The sequence below is a fragment of the Gnatocerus cornutus genome, chromosome 3 (genome assembly GCF_029298725.1).
Source record: "Gnatocerus cornutus isolate USDA-ARS CGAHR chromosome 3, icGnaCorn1.1, whole genome shotgun sequence".
Lineage (NCBI taxonomy): Eukaryota > Metazoa > Arthropoda > Insecta > Coleoptera > Tenebrionidae > Gnatocerus > Gnatocerus cornutus.
Window position 1 is genome coordinate 1,008,904 of NC_142235.1, and position 20,811 is coordinate 1,029,714.

The following is a 20,811-nucleotide window of genomic DNA, read 5'->3' on the forward strand; positions in this document are numbered from 1 at the left end:
AGCGGCAAATTTTTTGACATTTCATAGCCACCCTTGATGCTAGAAACATTTTTAAACAGCTTGTATTTAATGTTTTTGTGTCAAGTTGCGACACACGTCCACGAAGAGACGGTCAACTAGATCTATCTCTAGCTCAGTTTTTTGAAGTTTCCGTGTTAAGTTCAGACACACGTTCGCAAAGTCTCGGCCAACTAAATTGTAATTATACTTGAATATGCCAGCAAATTTCCTCCCCCGATCCATTTTTCTTTTTGTCGCAACTTTCGCATATCCTCCCCGAGGTAATAAAATTTGTCGATAAACTCCGTCCCACGATATTCATATTGAAAAAATCCATCTCCTTACAAAAAGACGCATCCAATTTAGATGCTTAATATTTAAATACGAGTTATCGAAGAATAGATATCGCCTCAAATGTTCGTTTATAATACATGGGGAAGTATTCAATTTGTATACCCAAGCGAATGCAACCTTCCCGATTCATAAATATGCGAAAATACCAATAAGGTAACACACGGGGATCTCCCTCCGATAACATCCCAAATTACCTCTTCAATAATGGAAAAAGAAAACTCGCTTTCACCCCAAATTGCCCCGAACCGGTTCGACGAGTTTGAATTTCGCGCCACCGCTGGGTCTAGTCGGCTGTCCGAACTTCACTTGTCTCGAAGTTAGGTTAGTGTCAACATGGACTATTTACGGTTAAATGAGCTTAAAATCTTTAAAAATGTGCGAAATAGTTTGCCGAAAGGGCTCAAAAACTCCTCGAATTTGCTCACAGTGAAGGACGGAGTGTTGTACACGTGGGATTTCGACAACAACTGTGTTCTAACCTTAAATGTGAAAGCCGCCAGGAGCCGCGATGGGGACAATGTCTCGCATCAGGTGAGTGTTTGAACGATTCAGGGGGGTGGTTTTAGGGGGTGGGCGAAGTTTGGGGACGATGCGAAGCCCGGGGGGTGAGATACAGCGAGTTGTTTGTGTGGACATAACCTCACTTTTCTGCCGCTTTTTTTGCGTTTTTTTGGGGTTTGGGTGGGCATGAGGGCGCGAAAAGGAGCTCAGGTGTCAATCGTAAGGAGGATTTGTGGGGAAAATGCGGAAAAAGTTGTGAATTCGGTGAAATTTCAATGATTGAGCGTTGTTGTGATAGGCAGTGGCGGCGGAGCTGTCCAGGGGCGGAGACAACTTGTGGGAAATTAGAGAAGAGTTTTTAATTTTCCGGTTGTAAATGACAGTGACAATGGCGGAATTAATTTTGGAGACATTTTCGACTCTATCAAAAATTAATGCTCATTTGATAATGTCAAATTAGGTCAATTTTGTGGTTTTTTTTTTTATTAAAATATAAATTGTTTTAAATTCTGCTTTGTTTAATTGTTTAGTAACTTGATGGACTAAATAAAGAAATTATAGGTCTTTACCTACGAACATTTTAAATTTGTAGTCAAAAAATTGAATTTGTTTTCGAAATTTTCAAAAATTTTGGTTTTTTCAAAATATTTACGGTTTTATTAATTTTACAACTTGCGAGCTATCTAACGATGATGAAATCAGTAAAATTTGAGTTTACATTTTTGAAACTTTTTAATTTTTTTTTACAATTTCGAAGACTTTGATTCTGTCTTAAAAAAATGGTAGGTAAACAGTTTCTTCAATAATTTAAACATTGGAAAGCTTAATATAATAACATCTATGATCAATGACTTGCAAATATATCAATGACTTGCAAATTTTATAGTTCCGTAAATAATCAAGAATACTGCTTCGTATTTTTTTCAAAATTTTGTAATGTTATTTTTTTTTAAAATAAAAATTTAAAAATAACTTTGACTTAATAAAGACAAGTAACCTATTTATTTCTCCAAATTTTAAGCTTACAGTTTCATAAGTAAAAGTGAGTTAGAAAGCTATTTTTAATATCTACAGGATTTCAAAATTTTGAAAAAAAAAATTTTGAGTTAATTTTTAAATTTTACAAATGTCAAAATAGACCCAACTTTATGACTTTTGCATTTTAGGTGGAGACGTTTAAATGAGTGAGACACGAACTCCGTTTTTTCAAAGTTTCGAATATTTTTGATTTTTTAAAAACGAAAATTTCTAAAATAATTTTGAATTGTGACAAACTCAATAAAGACGCGTTACTTAATCACTTTCGCAAATTTTACGGTAACAGTGTGAATTGGGAAACGATTTTTTGACTTTCTACATAATTTTGAAAATTTCGAAAAAATTTTAAAATTTAGCACATTTTAAAATACGCAAAACAAAATGACTTCCGCTAATTATAAACTGATAGTTCTGTAAATAAGCGAGAAGCGAAGCAATTTTTGTTCAAAATTCTGAAAATTCTGATTTTTTAAAAAACAAAAATTTCAAAAATAATTTTGAAATTTAACAATTTTATTAAGGACGCGTGAGGTAAATTTTCAGTTAATAGTCTCATACTCATAATCATAAGTAATTGAGTTAGGAAGCTATTATTCGAATTTCTACATTATTTTAAAGATTTCGAAAATTTTTTGAAATGATGCAAACTTAAAAAACGTCCAACGGTTTGATTTTTGCAATTTTAAATATTTTAGGCCTCTAAATAAGCGTGACTTTCACATAATTTAACCTCTAGTTTTATAAATAAGTGAGATATGAAACTATTTTTTAAAATGTGGAAAAAAACTTGAAAACAAAAATTTTTTTGAAAAACAAAAATTTCTAAAATAATATTTAAATTTGATAAACTAAGTAAAGACGCGTAACGTAATAGCTTTAGTAAATTTTAAGTTATTAGTGTCATAATTGAGTGAGTTTGGAGCTATTTTTGGAAAATTATAGGGGAGTTTTATTTTAAGAATTTTTGAATTTTGAAAAAAAATTGAAATAATTTTTAAATTTGCTATTTAAATAGACGTCAAACGTAAAAACTTTCACATATTTTTATTTATAGATAGTCTCATGAATAAGTGTGATACGAAACAATTTTTTCAAATTTTGAAAAAAAAATTTTTTTGAAAAACTAAATTTTGTAAAGTAATTTTGAAATTTAACAAATTGAAGAATTTGAACGTAACAACTTTCGCAAACTTGAAGCCATATTCTTATAAATAAGTGAAATACGAAGTTATTTTTTGAAAATTTCGAAAGTTTAATTACCAAGCTTTACATTTTTTTGAAAATTTTGAAAATTTAAATTAAGAATAAAAACAATACGATAATCTTAATAGTCAACTGTGTTTAACGTCTTGTCATCCATCACACCGATTCATTGATCCGGCTGCAAGGACCCGAACTCTTTCCCTTTTGTTTCACTTTTTCCCGAATCGTCGCATAAATTATCGCCCGTTGATGTGTCAGCCTTTAAAATTAATATGTCGCTTTACATGTAAAGCCGCCCCCGCGCCCCTCGCCGCCCCCGTTCACCGGCACTTCCCGCGTCTCCGAATTGACATTATTTTGCAATAAATTACGTCGAATAGCACCCTTGACGAGTGTATATGCGAAAAATATCAGAAAAGTCTCCGTCTTCGCAAGCCCCTCGACGGTTTTGCATCTGAAAGGTGACAAATACAACATTTGAGTGGTATATTGTTCGGAATTGGGGTTATTTCTTTTTTTCTTGGTTGTCGGGGCGTCGTTTTGTGCTTTTGATTTACTATATGAAACGAAGAATTTAAATGTGAATGTTGTTGGGGGCGGAGGTGGTGGAGGTGGAGGTGGTGGAGTCTTTTTTAAGCTGTGATAAACTCCTCCGTTCGTGTCACATTTCGGTAATAAGTAGTATCTGGGATTCGCAAACTCTGGGAGTCGACTTCCCGACAGGTTCCGCTCGAGGAGATCTGAGCTTTTATACGTTGCCGGCACCGGCAGAGATGGTCCTAATATACCGGCGGGACCGTATTATGATTGTAATTTACGTCCTCCGAGTTGTAGACAAGCAAACGGCACAGGAGTATTTTATTGCGGTTCCTCCATTGTTATTGTATTTATTGCGAGAGAGCTAAGATTGCTGGAGGTGGCGTGTTAACGCGCCAAGACACCAGGAAATCATTATTAGTTATATGAGTTTTGAGATACTTATCCTACGACTTTATTTTATGCGACAACTTTGCTGATATTATTGTCTTGGAGAAATTTTAATGGGGCGTCTTTTAGACTTTACACCGATACGATGCTTCTTCATCCGACAAACGATGCATCGACTAAAGTGCCCCGTTTACGGACGAGCACTTAAACTAACACACGGCGGGAGCTTAATGCACCATAAAGACGATACCTGCACCAACAAATCCGGCTCCAAGGACCAAAAAGTTGCGTGGGCGAAAACCGACAGTCGAGTGGGTTGCTGTGATAAGCGAACGGAAGTTGGCGGCGTTCTAATGCAAAAATTACTTTTTTGGCGATCTATATTCGAAATTTTGGTTTTTTCAAAAATTGGGTTTTGAAAACACGATCTACTACAACTACTTAAATTTGGTTGACAATTTTTTTTTTAAATTGTGTTTTTTTTATGACTTTGAAATTTGACAGGTGTTACAAGCAAATTTAAAGTTATAATTTCAATAACTTTTAAGGTTAGAGTCAAAATTTTGGTTTTTTAAACGTATAAAAATTAAAGCTTTTAAAATGTGATTTGTTTGTTTTGTAATGTTTTTATAAATGTTCGCAAAATTATAACTTCTAGACCAAAATTAGTTTCTTTTCAAAAATTTTAAAAATTTTGTCTTTTCAAAGAATAAATTACAATTTGTTTTGCGGTTTTGAAACCATAAACTGAATTTTTGCTAATTTTGGTGATTGACTCTGGACAAAAGACAATTTGATTAAAAAAATTGGAAATTGGCAAAAATTTGAGTAACCAAACTTAGAATTTTTGTAAAACTTTTTGTTTTTTGATTAATTTTCTAGTTTGTATTAATTAATTTAAGTTTAAAGTGCCTCAAATTTTATAATTTATCAAAATTTCGAAATTTTTGGTTGATCAAAAAATATTAAATTTTATAGATTTCTTTCAAATAAAGGCAATCAATAAGTGTTCTAAATTGTACAATTTTATAACAAACAGTAAAGATTTTAGAAGAATGCATATAAAATTCAAAATTTACTATAATGTGAAACAATGAAATTCAATTCAATGAAATTTCAATTTTTTTTTATTGGAAGCAAAAAATGAAATTTTTTTATTTTGAGTTGCTCTTTTAACCACAGACCAATAAGATTCATTGAAATTATTTTTTTGGTATTACTTAATTTGAGTTGAAAAAGAAACTTTATAATTTTTCGTTTTTACGCCGAACTCAAAATCCAAACATTGTCAATTAAATTCTGTAAATTTGCCAGTTTTAACCACAAACCAATCAAATTTGGTGAACATATCTTCTTAGTACTCTGCATTACAGAATTTTTGAACTTAAAAGGCCAAAATTTTGGAATTTTTAACTTGTAGGGCGAACTCAAAATTCGCAGATTTTTGAATATTTTTTTGTAAACTCTTCATCTAAGTCTAAATCTAAATCTGACGAACGTATTTACTAAGTACTCTAAATTACAGAATTTTTGAACCCAAGAAGCTTTTTTTTTAGTTTTTTGTTTGTAAGACGATTTAGAAATTTGCAAATTGTTAATAAATTTGTCAAGGCTCCAAACTATAGAATTTTTGAACTCAAAAAGCAATTTTTGGAATTTTTGACGTGTAAGACGAACTCAAAATTCGCAAATATTTGAAATTTTTTTGTAAATTCGACAGTTTGTAGTGCAAACTAATCAAATTTGGTGAGCTTATTTACTGAATAATTCAAATTATGGAATTTTAGAACTCAATAGACGAAAATTTTTGAGTTTTTCGTTTGCAAGACGAACAAAATTTGCAAATTTTGATAAATTCGGCAAATTTGAAGATTTTAATCCCAAACCAATCAAATTTCGTGACCTTATTTACCAAGGCTTCAGACTATAGAATTTTTTAACCCAAAAATTAATTTTGGAATTTTTGACTTGTAAGATGAACTCAAAAGTCGCAAATATGTGAAATTTATTTGTAAATTCGACAGTTTGTACTGCAAACTAATCAAATTTGGTGAGCTTATTTTTCTGAATAATTCAAATTATGGAATTTTAGAACTCAATAGACGAAAATTTTTGAGTTTTTCGTTTGCAAGACAAACTCAAAATTTTCAAATTTTTGATAATATCGGTAAATTTGAAGACTTTAACCCCAAACCAATCAAATTTCGTGACCTTATTTACCAAGGCTTCAAACTATAGAATTTTTGAACCCAAAAATCAATTTTAGAATTTTTGACTTGTAAGACGAACTCAAAATTCGCAAATATGTGAAATTTATTTGTAAATTCGACAGTTAGTACTGCAAACTAATTAAATTTGGTAAATTTAAGTAATAAACTAAGTAATCCAAATTATAGAATTTTAGAACTCAATAGACGAAAATTTTTGAGTTTTTCGTTTTCAAGACGAACTCAATATTTGCAAATTTTTGATAAATTTGGTAAATTTCACGATTTTAACACCAAACCAATCAAATTTCGTGTCCTTATTTACCAAGGCTTTCAACTATAGAATTTTTGAACCCAAAAATCAATTTTGGAATTTTTGACTTGTAAGACGAACTTAAAATTCGTAAATTTTTGTAAAATTTTTGTAAATTCGACAGTTTTTACTGCAAACTAATCAAATTTATTGAGCTTATTTACTAAGTAATCCAAACTATAGAATTTTAGAATTCAATAGCAAATTACCTAAATTTTGTGAACTGATTACAAAGTATTCCAAATTACAGAATTTTAGAACCTAAAGTACGAGCTCAAAATTCGAATATTTTTCATAATTGTTGTATATTCGACAGTTAAAGTGTTGAAGTTTGGTGCATTTAAGTTTTCCTTGCTTCTTTTTTTGCAAATTTATTGGACTTTCTAGATCTTTAGAATTTTCAGTCAATAATAGAAATTTCTGGTTGGTCCTAAAATTAAAATTTTTCAAAAATTGTTTTTGTTGCTTGAAAATTTTCTAATTTAGCACACTTGGTGAACAAGTTGAAAGTGCTAAAGCTTCATTTTTTTACAGTTTTAGGACTAAGAATGCCACAGTTAGAAATTTTTGGATATTTTTTAAAAATAAATGCGAAAGTATTATTTGTTGATCTAAAATTTTGAAATTTAGTACAATTGATAAGGTTCTAAATTTTATTGTTTAGTTTTTATAATATACCAGAGTCAGGAAATTTAATACAAAACGATAGAGATTTCAAAAATTCAAAATTCTAGGTTTTGGTCTAAATTTTGTGTTTTTTTTTCAAACTTTTTTGAGTTTAAGATTTTTTAATCTATAATCTTAAAATTTGCGAAATTAGATTTGAAAGCATATAATTTGAATTTGAAGACACCAAAGAAAAGGAACTATTTCTCCGCTGTAATGTCGGTCCCGTTTTTTCCCTTGGTCCAAGTCGGCCCGCGCCCCTTCCCGGCCCGAATCTTAATCATCCCCTTTCTAAATAGTAATTTCCCCTAAATACCGTAAAACAATAACCGCCATCGTTGTTTATAAGTGGAACGACTGGTATTAATTTTCTTACTTCGCCCCGAAATCACCTGTACAGGTCGGGCCGTTTCTAGCCCCGTTTTAATTAAAATCTCGCGAAATCATTGTGCAATTGTCATTTGTTAACAACATCGTGATTGTGTATTGTTTCGGTTTGATGGAATTCACGGAATTGTTCGCCTCTGCAAAACCATTGTCGACATTAAATGATTTACTTTATCAATTATCGCGCCGAAATTCGAAAAGTTAAACGTCGGACGTGGAAAAAAACTTGTCGAGATTTCGCTCCATCAATAAAATTAGCCTCTCCTCGTCCGAAATGAAAATAAATCGCGAAATCCGACAACCAAATCGGCGATTTCTCCACGTCGGTTGTGAAATTGTGTTTTCGTACAGTTTTTACCAGTTTTTCTTGGTTAAAATCGCGCGTTCGGCGGCGGTTTGCCGTCGCGTGCCGCCCCCGATGGGCCGAACCAGCGGCCATCCGCCGCCAACGAGCCTCGGGAGTTTGATGAGGATTGATCGGGCGATTCGTGTTGTGTTAATGGAGGAGTTGTTCGCACCTGGGGGGCATTGGGGGCGGCTCACACGCCACCAAACCGAAGAGAACCGACTTTATTGCCACACACAAATTGGTAATTTTTTACCGGTCTCGTGGCGCACGTACGGCGAAAAGAAAATTGCATTATAAAAATGGCTTACTTTCAGCCCTGATCAAGACAAATTTCGATACATTGTTTATTGTGGGAGCGCACGGAGGCGGCGAACGCTCTTGCCGTCACCGGAATGAATGATACAAGGGAGGCGGCAAGGGGACAGATATATCTCTATATGCTTGAGGGGATTCACACGCCGAAGGAATATTTATAAACGACGGCTAGATTAAGACAAATATAGTGGACAGAGGAGGCGGCGGCGGCGGCGGCGACGGGCTGGGAAAAACGATTTTCTTCGCTTAGCTCGAGATAATTGTTCAAAAGCATCACATTTTGGAGCTCAGAATTATTAAATTAAGAAATCTAAAATTAGAGAATTTTGTATTTTGACTTTATCCAATTTCAAAAAAAATTCTTCTAAAATTGTTTAGTTTAAAACGCTTTTTCAGTATCCATTAAGAAACAAATCCACCAAATTTCATTGCTTTGTCGTTAAAGATGTCGAAATTATACGATTTGATAGCAAATTTTGGATTTTGAGTTTATTCTACAAATCAAAAATTCCCCAATTTTACTTGATGTTTTAAAATTGTGTTATTTTGTAGGCTTAATAACATTTAAGTCCACAAAATTTCACTCCTCTAATGTAAAAACTGTGAAATTTATCAAAAATCTGCGAATTTTTAGTTTGACTTCCAAAAATTTTTGTTTTTTGAATTTTAAATTTGGAGTAGTTGGTAAATAAGTTTATGAAATTTGATTGGTTTGCTGCAAAAATTGTCAAATTTATTGAATTTATCAAAAATCTGCAAATTTTCAATTCGACATGAAAACGGAAAACTCAAAAAGTTTTGTCTTTTGAATTCTAAAATTTTGCAATTTCTAGTACTAAGTAAATAAGTTTACTAAATTTGATTTATTTGGGGTTAAAACTGTCGGATTTACAGAATTTGTCAAAAATCTGCAAATTTTAAGTTCGTTTTACAAATGAAAAATTCCAAAATTTTTGTTTTTTTGGGTTTTATGTTTTTATAACTTGAAGTACTTTACCAAAGAAACTGCAATTGAGTTTGTTTTGGAAATAAAAAAAAATGTAGCTACACAGGAAAATTAATTACTTAATTAAAATTGTGGGATCTGAGCAATTAAAAAAAAATAATTTTTACTTAGCTCTCTAGATTAGACTGTTTTTGGGATAAAGTCTAAATTTTTGGGAATTATTTGTTTTGATTTCTCTATAAGACAGACCGAATTACAAAATTGTAACCACACAGAAAGAAATTAATAAAAATTCAAAAATTCCGGGATCTGAGGGGAAGTACTAATTTTTTCAAAAAGCTTATTTTAGTCCTGTAAATTGGACAGTTTTTGGGATAAAATGTCCGAATTTTTAGGATTTACTTGTTTCTCTATCAGACACCAAATTATAAGATTGTAACCGCACAGGAAGAAATAAATAAAAATTTAGGGATCTGGGAGAAAGTACCAATTTTTTCAAAAAAGTTTTAATTCGGCCCTGTAAATTGAACAGTTTTTTGGGTAAAAAGTTCAAGTTTTCAAGATTTACTTATCTCGACTTTTTCATCAGATAGAACAAATTACAAAATTGTAACCTCACAGGAAGAAATTAATAAAAAAATTGAGATTTGCATTTAATTTAGCCCTGTAAAAAAGACAGTTCAAGTTTTCAGGATTTACTTGTTTCGATTTCTCCATGAGACATCAAATTACAAAATTGTAACCACCCAGGAAGAAATTTAGCCCTGTAAAAACATTTTTCGTGAACTAATTAGTAACCCAAAAGACGTTCGTAAGACGAACTCAAAATTCGCAGGTTTTTGCTATTTTTTTTAATTTCGACAGTTTTAACCGCAAACGAATCAAATTGGGTGAACTCAATTAGTGTGTACTCAGAATTAGACAATTTTTGAACCCAAAAGTCAAAAGTCAAAGTTTTTTTTGTCAGGCAAACTTAAAATTCGCAGATTTTTATTATTCTGTAAATTTGAGAGTACCACTATTAGAGGAATTAAATTACAACAGAATTTCAGAATTTTTGATTTTTAGAACAATCCAAAATTTGTGATCAAATTGCACAATTTCAACATTTGAACGCTGAGGCGAGAAATTTGGTGGATTTATTTCTTTAGTTTATTTCTTTTTTCTTTACTGAGAAAGTGTTCAAAATTATAAAATTTTAGAAGGAGAATTTTTGAAATTGGATAAAATCAAAACATTTTATTTAATTCTGGAAATTGAACAGTTTTTGAATAAAAAGTCGAAATTCTTAGAAGTTTATGTCTATTTTTCTATTATGCACACTAGATTACAAAATTGCAACCGTTCAGGAAGAAATTTAAAACAATTCTGGATCTATGAGAAAGTAGCAATTTTTTCAAAAAACTTTTTCTTTAGGCTTGAAAATTGGACAGTTTAAATTTTAAATTTAAAAATTTTGATTTCAGGATCTTAGAGAAATCAGGAATTTTTTCTCAAAATTTTCAATTTAGTCAAAATTGTCTGGATTTAATATTTTTAATTTCTGTATTACGCACGTACACATGGAGAACTTAAAAAACATATTTTTCGGGTCGACATTTTGAAAATTTCAATTTTTTAAGGATCCAAAATTTTCAAAATTTTCCAAAAATTTTGCACTTAATGAAGCAATGTTACCGATGCATTACGAGTTAATTTTATATTTTGATCAATATCAAACAATGTAATAATAATTTGTGTAATGTGTCCGGTTAGACATCCTCAACCATTTAACAAAAAAACTACATAAATGACACAAAACAAGCCTCAAATTGGTCAGAAATATGCAATTTCCCGCTACAGTGACATGCATAAGTTTATTTCTCGTCCTTGCCGCTACAGTAAGCTATCCTCTTTAGTTTTTCGTACTTTTTTTACCATTTTTAGTTCGAATATTTGATCAACTATGACCGTTTGGAGTTGGCTTATTACGACAAAAATCTGGTCAAAAACGCGCACTTTTTATTCAGGAAGTACAACAGAACGAACCATCATCTGAACGTTTCTTTCGACTTGTTGAGGGACCTCGATGGCCGCCAGATGGAAGTACGTAAAAAAATCGTAGTGGGCTTTGGAAAAAAAAAGTCGTGGCTTGCTTTTTTTTTTAATTTTGGATTTTTTCGGAAAGTTTACCACGAGCGTGTACCTGTTGCTAAGCAACCAGTACAAGCCGACTGGCTACTCTTTGAAGTTCAACGTGTGCGACCAATGGAAACGGAACGTCAACGGGACCGCCGCCCACTTGTCAAAATTCGGGAATCTAGAAGGCTGCGACATTAAGAAAGTAATGATGACGTCGTGACGCTCGTCGATACAATTTGTCGTTTTAGGGATTTTACTATTTGTACAATTACATGCCTGACGAGAGCCAGTTTCCGATCTATGTGCCCCTCGGGAGCTACATGGCCGAAATAAATGTCCGCTGGAATTCCGGGCGGCCCCTCCTCAAGTTCCGGTGGTACATCGCGGCGAAATTCAAAATAAAGAGACGTTGAAAGTGTGTCGGGCGTTCGTTCTCCTTGCAAGACCCTGTGCCCTATAATTCCGCCCTCGCACGTCCTCGGGCCCTCAAGGGGTGAAAGTGCGGGTCAGGTCGCACCCCGTTCAACAGAAAAGGGGGTGTGAATGACCAGTGTCCGCGCTCAACAGGTGCCCCATAGTTCACCGGCGCCCTTCAATCGACACCCCCGCCTCGGCCGTAAAGCACTCGGCTTCGCGTCTTGATTGAAGAACGCGATTTGAAATATAAATAACCCAATAAAATAGTGATAAGGGCAAAACGCAATAGAGGAAATGGGGCGAACGAAAGTCGGCGCAGAAAAATAGACGTGGATGACGGCGATCCCTGGCCATCTCCATCATAGGCTCCCCCAGGACAACGTCATTACGCTTGTAGCCGAGAAATGACCGGAGAGACTTGGGGGTAGAGGGCGGAAGGACGTGACGTGCGTGGCACATACGGGGTGGATTAGTAAATCCAATAACGGATATACCGGTGATTGGGATTAAGTGGATTATGTGGTGCGTGCCACGCCACCGTGACCACTTCAAGACACACACGTCTTTGTTGTGAAAATTCAAGTCGCGATTTTTCGCCGGTTTTTAATTAATTCCGTGTCCGGCATTGGAGCATAACGACGAGTAGGCCGGGACAATTCGATTGTTTTAACCAAGGGATAAATGCAAATCAGCCATTGTTAAGTTCTTTCAATTGTTACTTAAAACGGTGTAACGCCGTTCTGATTTTTTTGTATGAAAGAATTGTATTAAGGGTGCTATTGTTTTACTCCGTTACGGTGACTCGATTTAAGCTCTATTATGCCGTTCGGAAACGGCTCAAAAATTTATCGTTTTTTATTATGCGAAGGACGTGAGATAATGGACAGCTAGGGGATTTCTGGATTTTTACACCAGGAGGTGGACACACTGAAGCCCTTTTTCCCTTCAATTCCGCTGTTTCGAGGCGTTTTTTAACATCTGGCAACACCGCTTTGTTGTATAAACTGTGATAGTCCTGTAGTGTAGTCAGCGACTCTAAAAGTCAAACGTCAATAAGTATAGTATAATATATAATCAAAAAAAAAAAAAATGAAAAATGTTTTCTCTTGTATAATCAAAATTTTATGTAAATCCTGAAGTTTTTGACTCCTTAGCCCGAAAACTGACAAATTTGCGGACTAAATAGAAAATTTTGTGAAAAAAGTTCCCCTTTCTCACAAATCTTGGAAAAAAAATTTTTGAAATCTCCTTCGGTGCTGTGACAGTTTGAAATTTCGTGTGTTTTTTTACAAGGGTGGAACTAGTAAATGGTCAAAATTTCAACTCTTTAAGGGGGAGGCTGGAACTGCTAATCGCTGAAAATTTCAACTTTAACCCGAAAATTGTCCGATTTGGGACCAAATTAACAATTCTGTGAAATGATCACTGATTTGTCTCTGATCCTGGAATTTTTTGTATTTCAGTTAGCATTTTGTAATTTTGTGTCTGATGGAGAAATGGAAACAAGCAAATCCTAAAAATTTGACTTTTTTAGCTCGAAAACTGTTTAATTTACGGGGCTAAATTGAATGTTTTTTGGAAAAATCGGTACTTTTTCCCAGATCCCGGAATATATTTTGTTTACTTTTGCTTGAGCAGTTACAATTTTCTAATTTGGTGTGTATTAGTGGTAACTTTTGTAAATTTTGCCTGTTTAAGCAAGTTAAAAGAAACGTAAATATTTTTTTTAGAATTTTGTTTTTTTGAAAAGATTTTTTCTACGTTTTTGGAAGATCTGAAATTTGATAAATCGCAGATAGAAGTTGGAGGCACAGTTTAAACTTACAGTCTGATAAAAAGCGAATTGACGAGTTTTTTAAATTTATAAAAATTTTGGTTTTCACAAAAAATTAGAAAAATCGTTCGTTTTAGGAATAATTGCTGATTATTGCAAGTTAACCAGTTTATTCCGAAATATGTTTGCCTATTTCACTGACAAATAACCACTTTTTGAAAACATTTTGGAAATTCGCTAAATTTTAAATTTCTTGTTTTCTGTTATAAAATTCTACTTATAATTTAACACAGTCCTCACTTTTTGTTAAAAAAATGGAGTTCTTTATTTTTCGAACTGTCGCATTTATAACATTTATCAGAAATTTTCGAATTTGACTATTACATACACTTCCAAAAACTCCCAAAAAAATAAAAAAAATTGTATTTTGTGCTCTAGAAGTTTTGAGTTTGTCTAAAATTCTATAATTATTTTAATTACTCATTGAATATCTTAAAGGTACAAGTCTAGTTTCGAGTCTAAAACTGGCAGATTAGATTTAGAATTGGATGGAAACTTTTGGATTTGGGATGCGTTCAATAAATAAAGAATTCTAAAATTCTTACTTTTTGCTCAAAAATTATCTAATTTAGGACACTTTTTGACTGTGTTTGAAAGAGTACGTGGGTAAATATTATTGCTTAAGTTTTAAAACTGTCAGAGTTACAGGTTTTAAAAGAAAATTTAGAATTTTGGATGCCGTTCTCCAAACACAAAATTTTAAAATTTTTACTTTGCGTTCTAAAATTCTGGAATTTAATACACTTTATAAAGACGTCTAAAAGAAAAAATGTACCCATTTTCAGTGTTATTTTGTCAAAATTGTGCATTTCAGAAAGCTAAATAGAAAATTTTGCATATTGAGTTCGTCTTGGAACAAAAAAAGTCTAAACGTCTCACTTTTTATTCTAAAATATGAAATTTAGCACGCTTTTTTAGTGTCGTTAATTTCATTGCTTTAACTTTAAACCAGTCGCAGTTACAGATTTTAACAGAAATTTTGCAATTTTGGATCTGTCCTACAAACGCAAAATTGTCAAATTATCACATTGGGTTCTAAAATTCTAATATTTGGTACACTTCGTAAAGACGTTCAAAGGAACAAAATTACCAATTTTCAGTCTTATATATTTGTTCTAAAAATATGTAATTTAGGACACTTTTAGATTGACTTTAAAAGAACAAATTCGCCAAATTTTATTGTCTTAACTTTAAAGGTGTCAAGAGTTACAGATTTTAATAAAAATTTTGGAATTTTGGATACGACCTACAAATTTAAAATTTTAAAATTATGATTTCGCGTTCTAAACAGAATGATCAATTTTCAGTGTTTTTTTTTAAACTTGTCTAACTTAGGGAAAGTAATGTAAAAGTTTGAATTTTGGTCTTTAGATAAAATATAGAATACAAAAATATTTTCAGAATTTTTACAGAGAACTAAAATCTAAATATTCCAATAGAACTTTCAATAGTGAAAATAAAAATAGCGAAAATCGCAAATCCCAAAAAATCAAACTTTTAGGACTCACATTTTAGAATCTCTTGTGATTAAAGCGCAATTTTCGAATGAAAAAAAACAAACTTCTCACTCTTTGTTCTAAACTTATGAAATTTAAAACGCTTTTTGAGTGCCGTTAGAGGAATAAGTTTGGAAATTTTATTGCCGTAACTTTAAAACTGTAGCAGTTACAGGTTTTAATAGAAATTTTGGAATTGTGTATCTGTCCTACAAACGAAAAATTGTAAAATTTTGGCTTTGCGTTCTAAAATTCTGGTAATTACTACACTCCAACAAGATAAAAATCACCATTTTTCAGTGTTTTTCGTAAAACCTGCATCTCAAAAAAATCAGTAAGAAAATTTGCATTTTGAGTTTTTGAAATTAACACTTTTTTTTCAAAATTGTTATAATTTAGGTCATTTTTTGAGTCTCTAAAGAAACAAGTGCGCCAAATTTCATTGCTCTAACTTTAAAACAATTAGAGTTATACAGTTTTCTATAGAAATTTTAAAATTGTATTTTATAAATAGAAAATTCAAAATTTTTTACTTTGTATTTTAAAATTTTGATATTTAGAACACTCTACAACGCATTTAATGGAAAACAAATCACTAATTTTCATTGTTTTTTTTTTGAAAATTGTGCAGCTTAGAAAATTAAATAAAAAAAATTGCATTTTGAGTTTGACTGTAACTAAAAATTCTAAAATTCTTCCAATTTGTTCTAAAAATATGTAATTAAGGACACTTTTAGATGGACTTTAAAAGAACAAATTCGCTAAATTTTATTACCTTAACTTTAAAACTGTCAAAGTTACAGATTTTAATAAAATGTTGGAATTTTGGATACGTCGTCGAAATTCAAAATTCTAAAATTTTGACTTTGCGTTCTGAAATTTTTAATTAACACTTTGTAAAGACGTCGAAAGGAACAGAATGACCCATTTTCAGTGTTTTTTTCTTTAAAATTGTTTCAATTTTGGGCTTTAGATAACAAAATACAGGACATAAAATATCCAATATTTTAAAAATTACTACAGAGAAATCTAAACATTCCAATAGAACCTAAAATAGTGAAAATAAAAATAGCGAAAGTCGCAAATCGGTCAAAAAAAATCAAGAAAATCAAACTTTAAGGACTCACATTTTGTGATTATAACGCAATTTCTGAATGAAAAAAAGCAAACACTACGTCAAAGTCAAACGCTATCACACTTTTCTAATCCCTCCACCCCGAAATCCCCCTCAAATCAATTCCCGTCTCATTATTTTGTCGTCGACTGTACCACAATCTACCGGCTAAGAGAATTTCAAAGTAAATTCTATTCTCGAAAGGTGAATGATTATAAAAATGGTGCACAATTTTTCTCGAGTTTTAAGTTGAGCTCCGTAATTATTTCGAGATCCCCGGGGGTAAGTACGGCAGTTCGGCAGTTGTTTTCCTCACGAAAGCATCCCCGAGTCGCATCGTCCCTCTCTCGCCGCCCTTCTGAAGGACTGGGGGATAGAAAAGGAGAGGCGAGCGCCACCGATGGCTCTCCTCCAACTCTTCGCTGTTTTACATAGCTAATGGTAATGTGTCCCAGTAGATGTATCGGGGCGGAATTATATTTTAGCAGTACTTTGTATTTGTATTTACTAATTTTTCTTCGCCGTTTTGTCTTGCTCCCTCCTTCGTTCGGACAATGGCCGGGGAATCCTTGTCGTGTCCGCGGACAATTTCCACGTGCCTCTCACATACATAACGTCGCCAATACGCTTCGAGTACAAAAGATGACAAATTCCGTCATTAGAGAAGTGTCGCTTGTGTGCGATATCGCGTTTTGTGAGGACCCGAGCACTTTGTCATGGCCGGAATGTGTCCGGGTAATTTACGTCATTTTTATTTGGGATTCGTGCATATAACAGGTGATTACGCGCATTAGTTTCGCTAATTTCGTCAAGGGATGAGATGACAACTTAAGGGTGAATTGTCGCGCTTATTATATCGGGTATTTATAGTTTGCGAGCTGCCAACACATGTCAACGACGGCTCCGAGTCATTAGAGGCGGTGTCGAGTTGTGGCGGCGCGACGTGGAAATGCAACAGGGGATGAGATTTCCAATTATTATAATCTGCAGGTTTGCTGGCGAGGAAATTACACCCCCACGCTCCGAGGAGAAAACGGGTTCGGGGTGGTCCTAGGAGCTGGACGAGGCCTTTCTTTGATTTTGACGTTGTTGCTTTAGATGAGATTCAGTTTTCATGAAAAATCACTGAAAATTGGTGATTTTCTCCTTCTATAGAGCCTTTTTGAGTGTGCTAAGTTAGGTACATAATTTTAGAACAAAAAGTGAGAATTTTTATTTTCAGACTGAACCCAAATGCAATTTTTCCAAAATGCACAGTTTTTACAGAAAACTCAATGAAAACTGGCAATGAACTTTTGCGAACTTGTTCTTTTATAGTCACTTAAAAAGTGTTCTAAATTACATTAGTATTTTAGAATTTTTATTTCAAAGACGAACTCAAAATGCAAAATTTTTCTATTTCATTTTTTAAGATGCACAGTTTTCACAGAATATTACTGAAAATTTGTGTTTTTTTTTTTTAGGGGTTTTTATAGAGTTTACTTAAGTCCAAAATTTTACAACACGAAGAGATTTCTAGGACGTATCCAAAAATCCAAAATTTCTATTAAACTCTGATAGTTTTAAAGTTAAGGTAATGAAGTTTGGTGTACTTGTTCTTTTAAAGGCACTAGAAAAGCATCATTTTCAAAATTTTAGAACAAAAAATGAAATTTTTAGAATTTATATTTCATGGCGAACTCAAAATGGATTTTCTAAAATGCACAGTTTTCACGGACAAAATACTGAAATTTTACAGTTTTAAAGTTAAGACAATGAAATTTGTTGTACTTGTTTCTACAAAGACACTTAAAGAGCGTCGTAAATTTTACAATTTTAAAACACAACATGAGAATTTTAGAATTTTTTAAAATTTAAAGTTTTCTATCCAATTTTCTAAGATGCACAGTTTTCACGGAAAAAAATTGAAAATTGGTGATTTTTTTTTCTTTTTGGGTCCTTATCGAGTCTAAACTAAATACCAGAATTTTAGAACGCGTAAGTAAAAATTTTAGAATTTTGCGTTTGTAGGACGTATTCAAAATTTCCATTTAAATCTGAAACTCTGATAGTTTTAAGACATATTAATAATTTTGGCGAGCTTGTTTTTTTAAAGGCACTCAAACAGTGTCCTAAATTTCATAATTTTAGAACAATAATTGCGAATTTTTGATTTTTTTTTTTAAGTAACGAACTCAAAATTCCAAAATGTCTATTAAAAATTTGTAATTCTGACAGTTTTAAAGTTAAAGGAATTAAATTTTGTGAATTTGTTCTTTCAAAGCTACTTAAAAAGTGTTCTAAATTTCATAATTTTAAAAGCAATAGTGGGAATTTGAGAATTTTTATTTTAAGACTGAACCCAAATGCATTTTTTTTGTCTAAAATACACAATCTTCACGGAAAACTTACTGAAAATTGGCAATGAAATTTCGCGAACTTGTTCTTTTATAGTCACTTAAAAACTGTTCTAAATTACACAATTTTTGAACAAAAATTGAGTATTTTAGAATTTTTATTTCAAAGAAGAACTCAAAATGCAAAATTTTTCTATTTCACTTTTTAAGATGCAGTTTTCACGGAATATTACTGAAAATTTGTGATTTGTTTTTGTTAGTGGTTTTTATAGACTTTACTTACGTCCAAAATTTTAGAACACGAAGACAAAATTTTAAATTTTCCGTTCCAAAATTTCTAATAAAATCTGTAACTCTGATAGTTTTAAAGTTAAGGTAATGAAGTTTGGTCCACTTATTCTTTCAAAGGTGCTATAAAAGCGTTTCAAAATTTTAGAACAAAAAATGAAATTTTTAGAATTTTTATTTCAAGGCGAACTCAAAATGGAATTTTTTATATCATTTTCTAATATGTGCAGTTTTTACGGAAAAACACTGAAAATTGGTAATTTTTTCTCTCTATAGAGCCTTTGTTGAGTGTGCTAAATTACATAATTTTAGAACAAAAAGGGGGAATTTTAGAATTTTTATTTCAAGAACGAACTCAAAATGCATTTTTTTTATTTCATTTTCTAAAATACAATTTTCACGAAAAAACTACTGAAATTTGGTGTTTTTATAAAGTGTACTAAGTATATCTAGAATTTTAGAACCTGAAGTGAAAATTTTGGAAATTTGCTTTTGTAGAATGGATTCAAAAATTCAAAATTTTAGTAAAAATTTGTAACTCCGACGGTTGTAAAATTGAGGTAACGACATTTAACGTACTTGGTCCTTCAAAGAGACTCAAAATGTGTTCTAAATTTTATAATTTTAGAACAAAAATTGAGAATTTTAGACATTGTGGACGAACTCAAAATGCAATTTTTTTTATTTAATTTTCTAAGATGCGCAGTTTTCACGGGAAAACACTGCAAATTAGTGATTTTGGTTTCTTTAGAGATTTTTATGGAGTGTCCTAAATATCAGAATTTTAGAACACGAAACCAAAATTTTAGAATTTTTCATTTGTAGAGACGCCTCTAAAATTTCAAAATTAATGTTAAAATCTACTATAATTCTGACAGCTTTAACTCAAAAATTTCATAACTTTAGAACAAAGAGTGAGAATTTAAAAACTCAAAATGTAAAATTTGTTTATTTAATTTTCTCAAAATGGATAGTTTTCACGGAAAATCACTAAAAATTGGTGATTTTGTTTCTTTAGAGGCCGTAGTGAAATGTACTAAATACCAGAATTTTAGAACGCAAAGTGAAAATTTTACAATTTTTTGTTTGTAGGACAGATCTAAAATTCCAAAATTTTTATTACAATCTGTAACTTTGATAATTTGAAAGTTGAAGCAATGAAATTTGACGAACTTGTTCCTTCAAAACTACTTAAAAAATGTCGTAAATGACATTATTTTAGAACAGAAATTGAGAATTTTAGACATTTTAATTTGAAGGACGAACTCAAAATGCAAAATTTCTTATTTAATTTTCTAAAATGCGCAGTTTTTACCAAAATGTACTGAAAATTGGTGATGATCTTATTTAGGGATTTTTTACAGTGCATTAAATTTTAAAATTTTTAGAATTTGGGTTTTTAGGGCTCATCTAAAATTTCTAAGTTTGTATTAAAATCTGTAACTCCGACAGTTTTAATGTTAAGGCAACAAAATTTAATGAACTTGTTTCTTCAAAGACGCTCAAAAAGTGTGTTAAAATTACATAATTTTAGAACAAATAATGAGAATTTTAAAATGTTTTATTTCAAGCGAACTCAAAATGCAAAACTTTCTATGCAGTGTTTTAAGATGCACAGTTTTCACGACAAAACACTGAAAATTAGTGATATTTTCTCTTTAGAGGTCTTTATAAACTTTAAATTTTATTTTATAAAAATTTTAAAATTTTGCGTAACTAGGGCGCATTCAAAATTTCAAAATTTTTATTAAAATTTGTAATTTTGATAGTTTTAAAATTAAAGCAATGATATTTGGTGTATTTGTTCCTCCAAAGACACTCAACAACCGACCTAAATTCCATAAATTTAGAGGAAAAATATTAAATATTGCCAACCTTAAAATAAAAATGTCTGCAAGACTCAAAATACTCGAAATAGTATTAGTAACTAAAATTAGCAATGATTTCTCTACAATGCTACCAACTTTACAAAATGCAACTGTCTTAGGAAGACGTAACT

General features: G+C 31.7%; 2 protein-coding genes across 2 annotated transcripts in view; both read left to right on the forward strand.

Moving 5' to 3' along the window:
- Positions 1–637: 637 nt before the first annotated feature.
- mbo (Nuclear pore complex protein Nup88) overlaps positions 638–20,811 on the forward strand; it is a 104,818-nt gene continuing 84,644 nt past the window's right edge. Inside the window, exon 1 of the mRNA XM_088032973.1 lies at positions 638–885. Within this exon, the coding sequence (XP_087889099.1) occupies positions 688–885 (198 nt within the window). The 5' untranslated portion in view covers positions 638–687. The remainder of the gene's footprint in view (positions 886–20,811) is intronic.
- LOC148176727 (uncharacterized) lies at positions 4,191–12,727 on the forward strand. Its single transcript, XM_088032706.1, has 4 exons — positions 4,191–4,334; positions 11,133–11,291; positions 11,374–11,529; positions 11,576–12,727. The coding sequence occupies exons 1-4, from the start codon at positions 4,191–4,193 to the stop codon at positions 11,738–11,740; spliced, it is 624 nt and encodes a 207-aa protein (XP_087888832.1). The 3' UTR covers positions 11,741–12,727.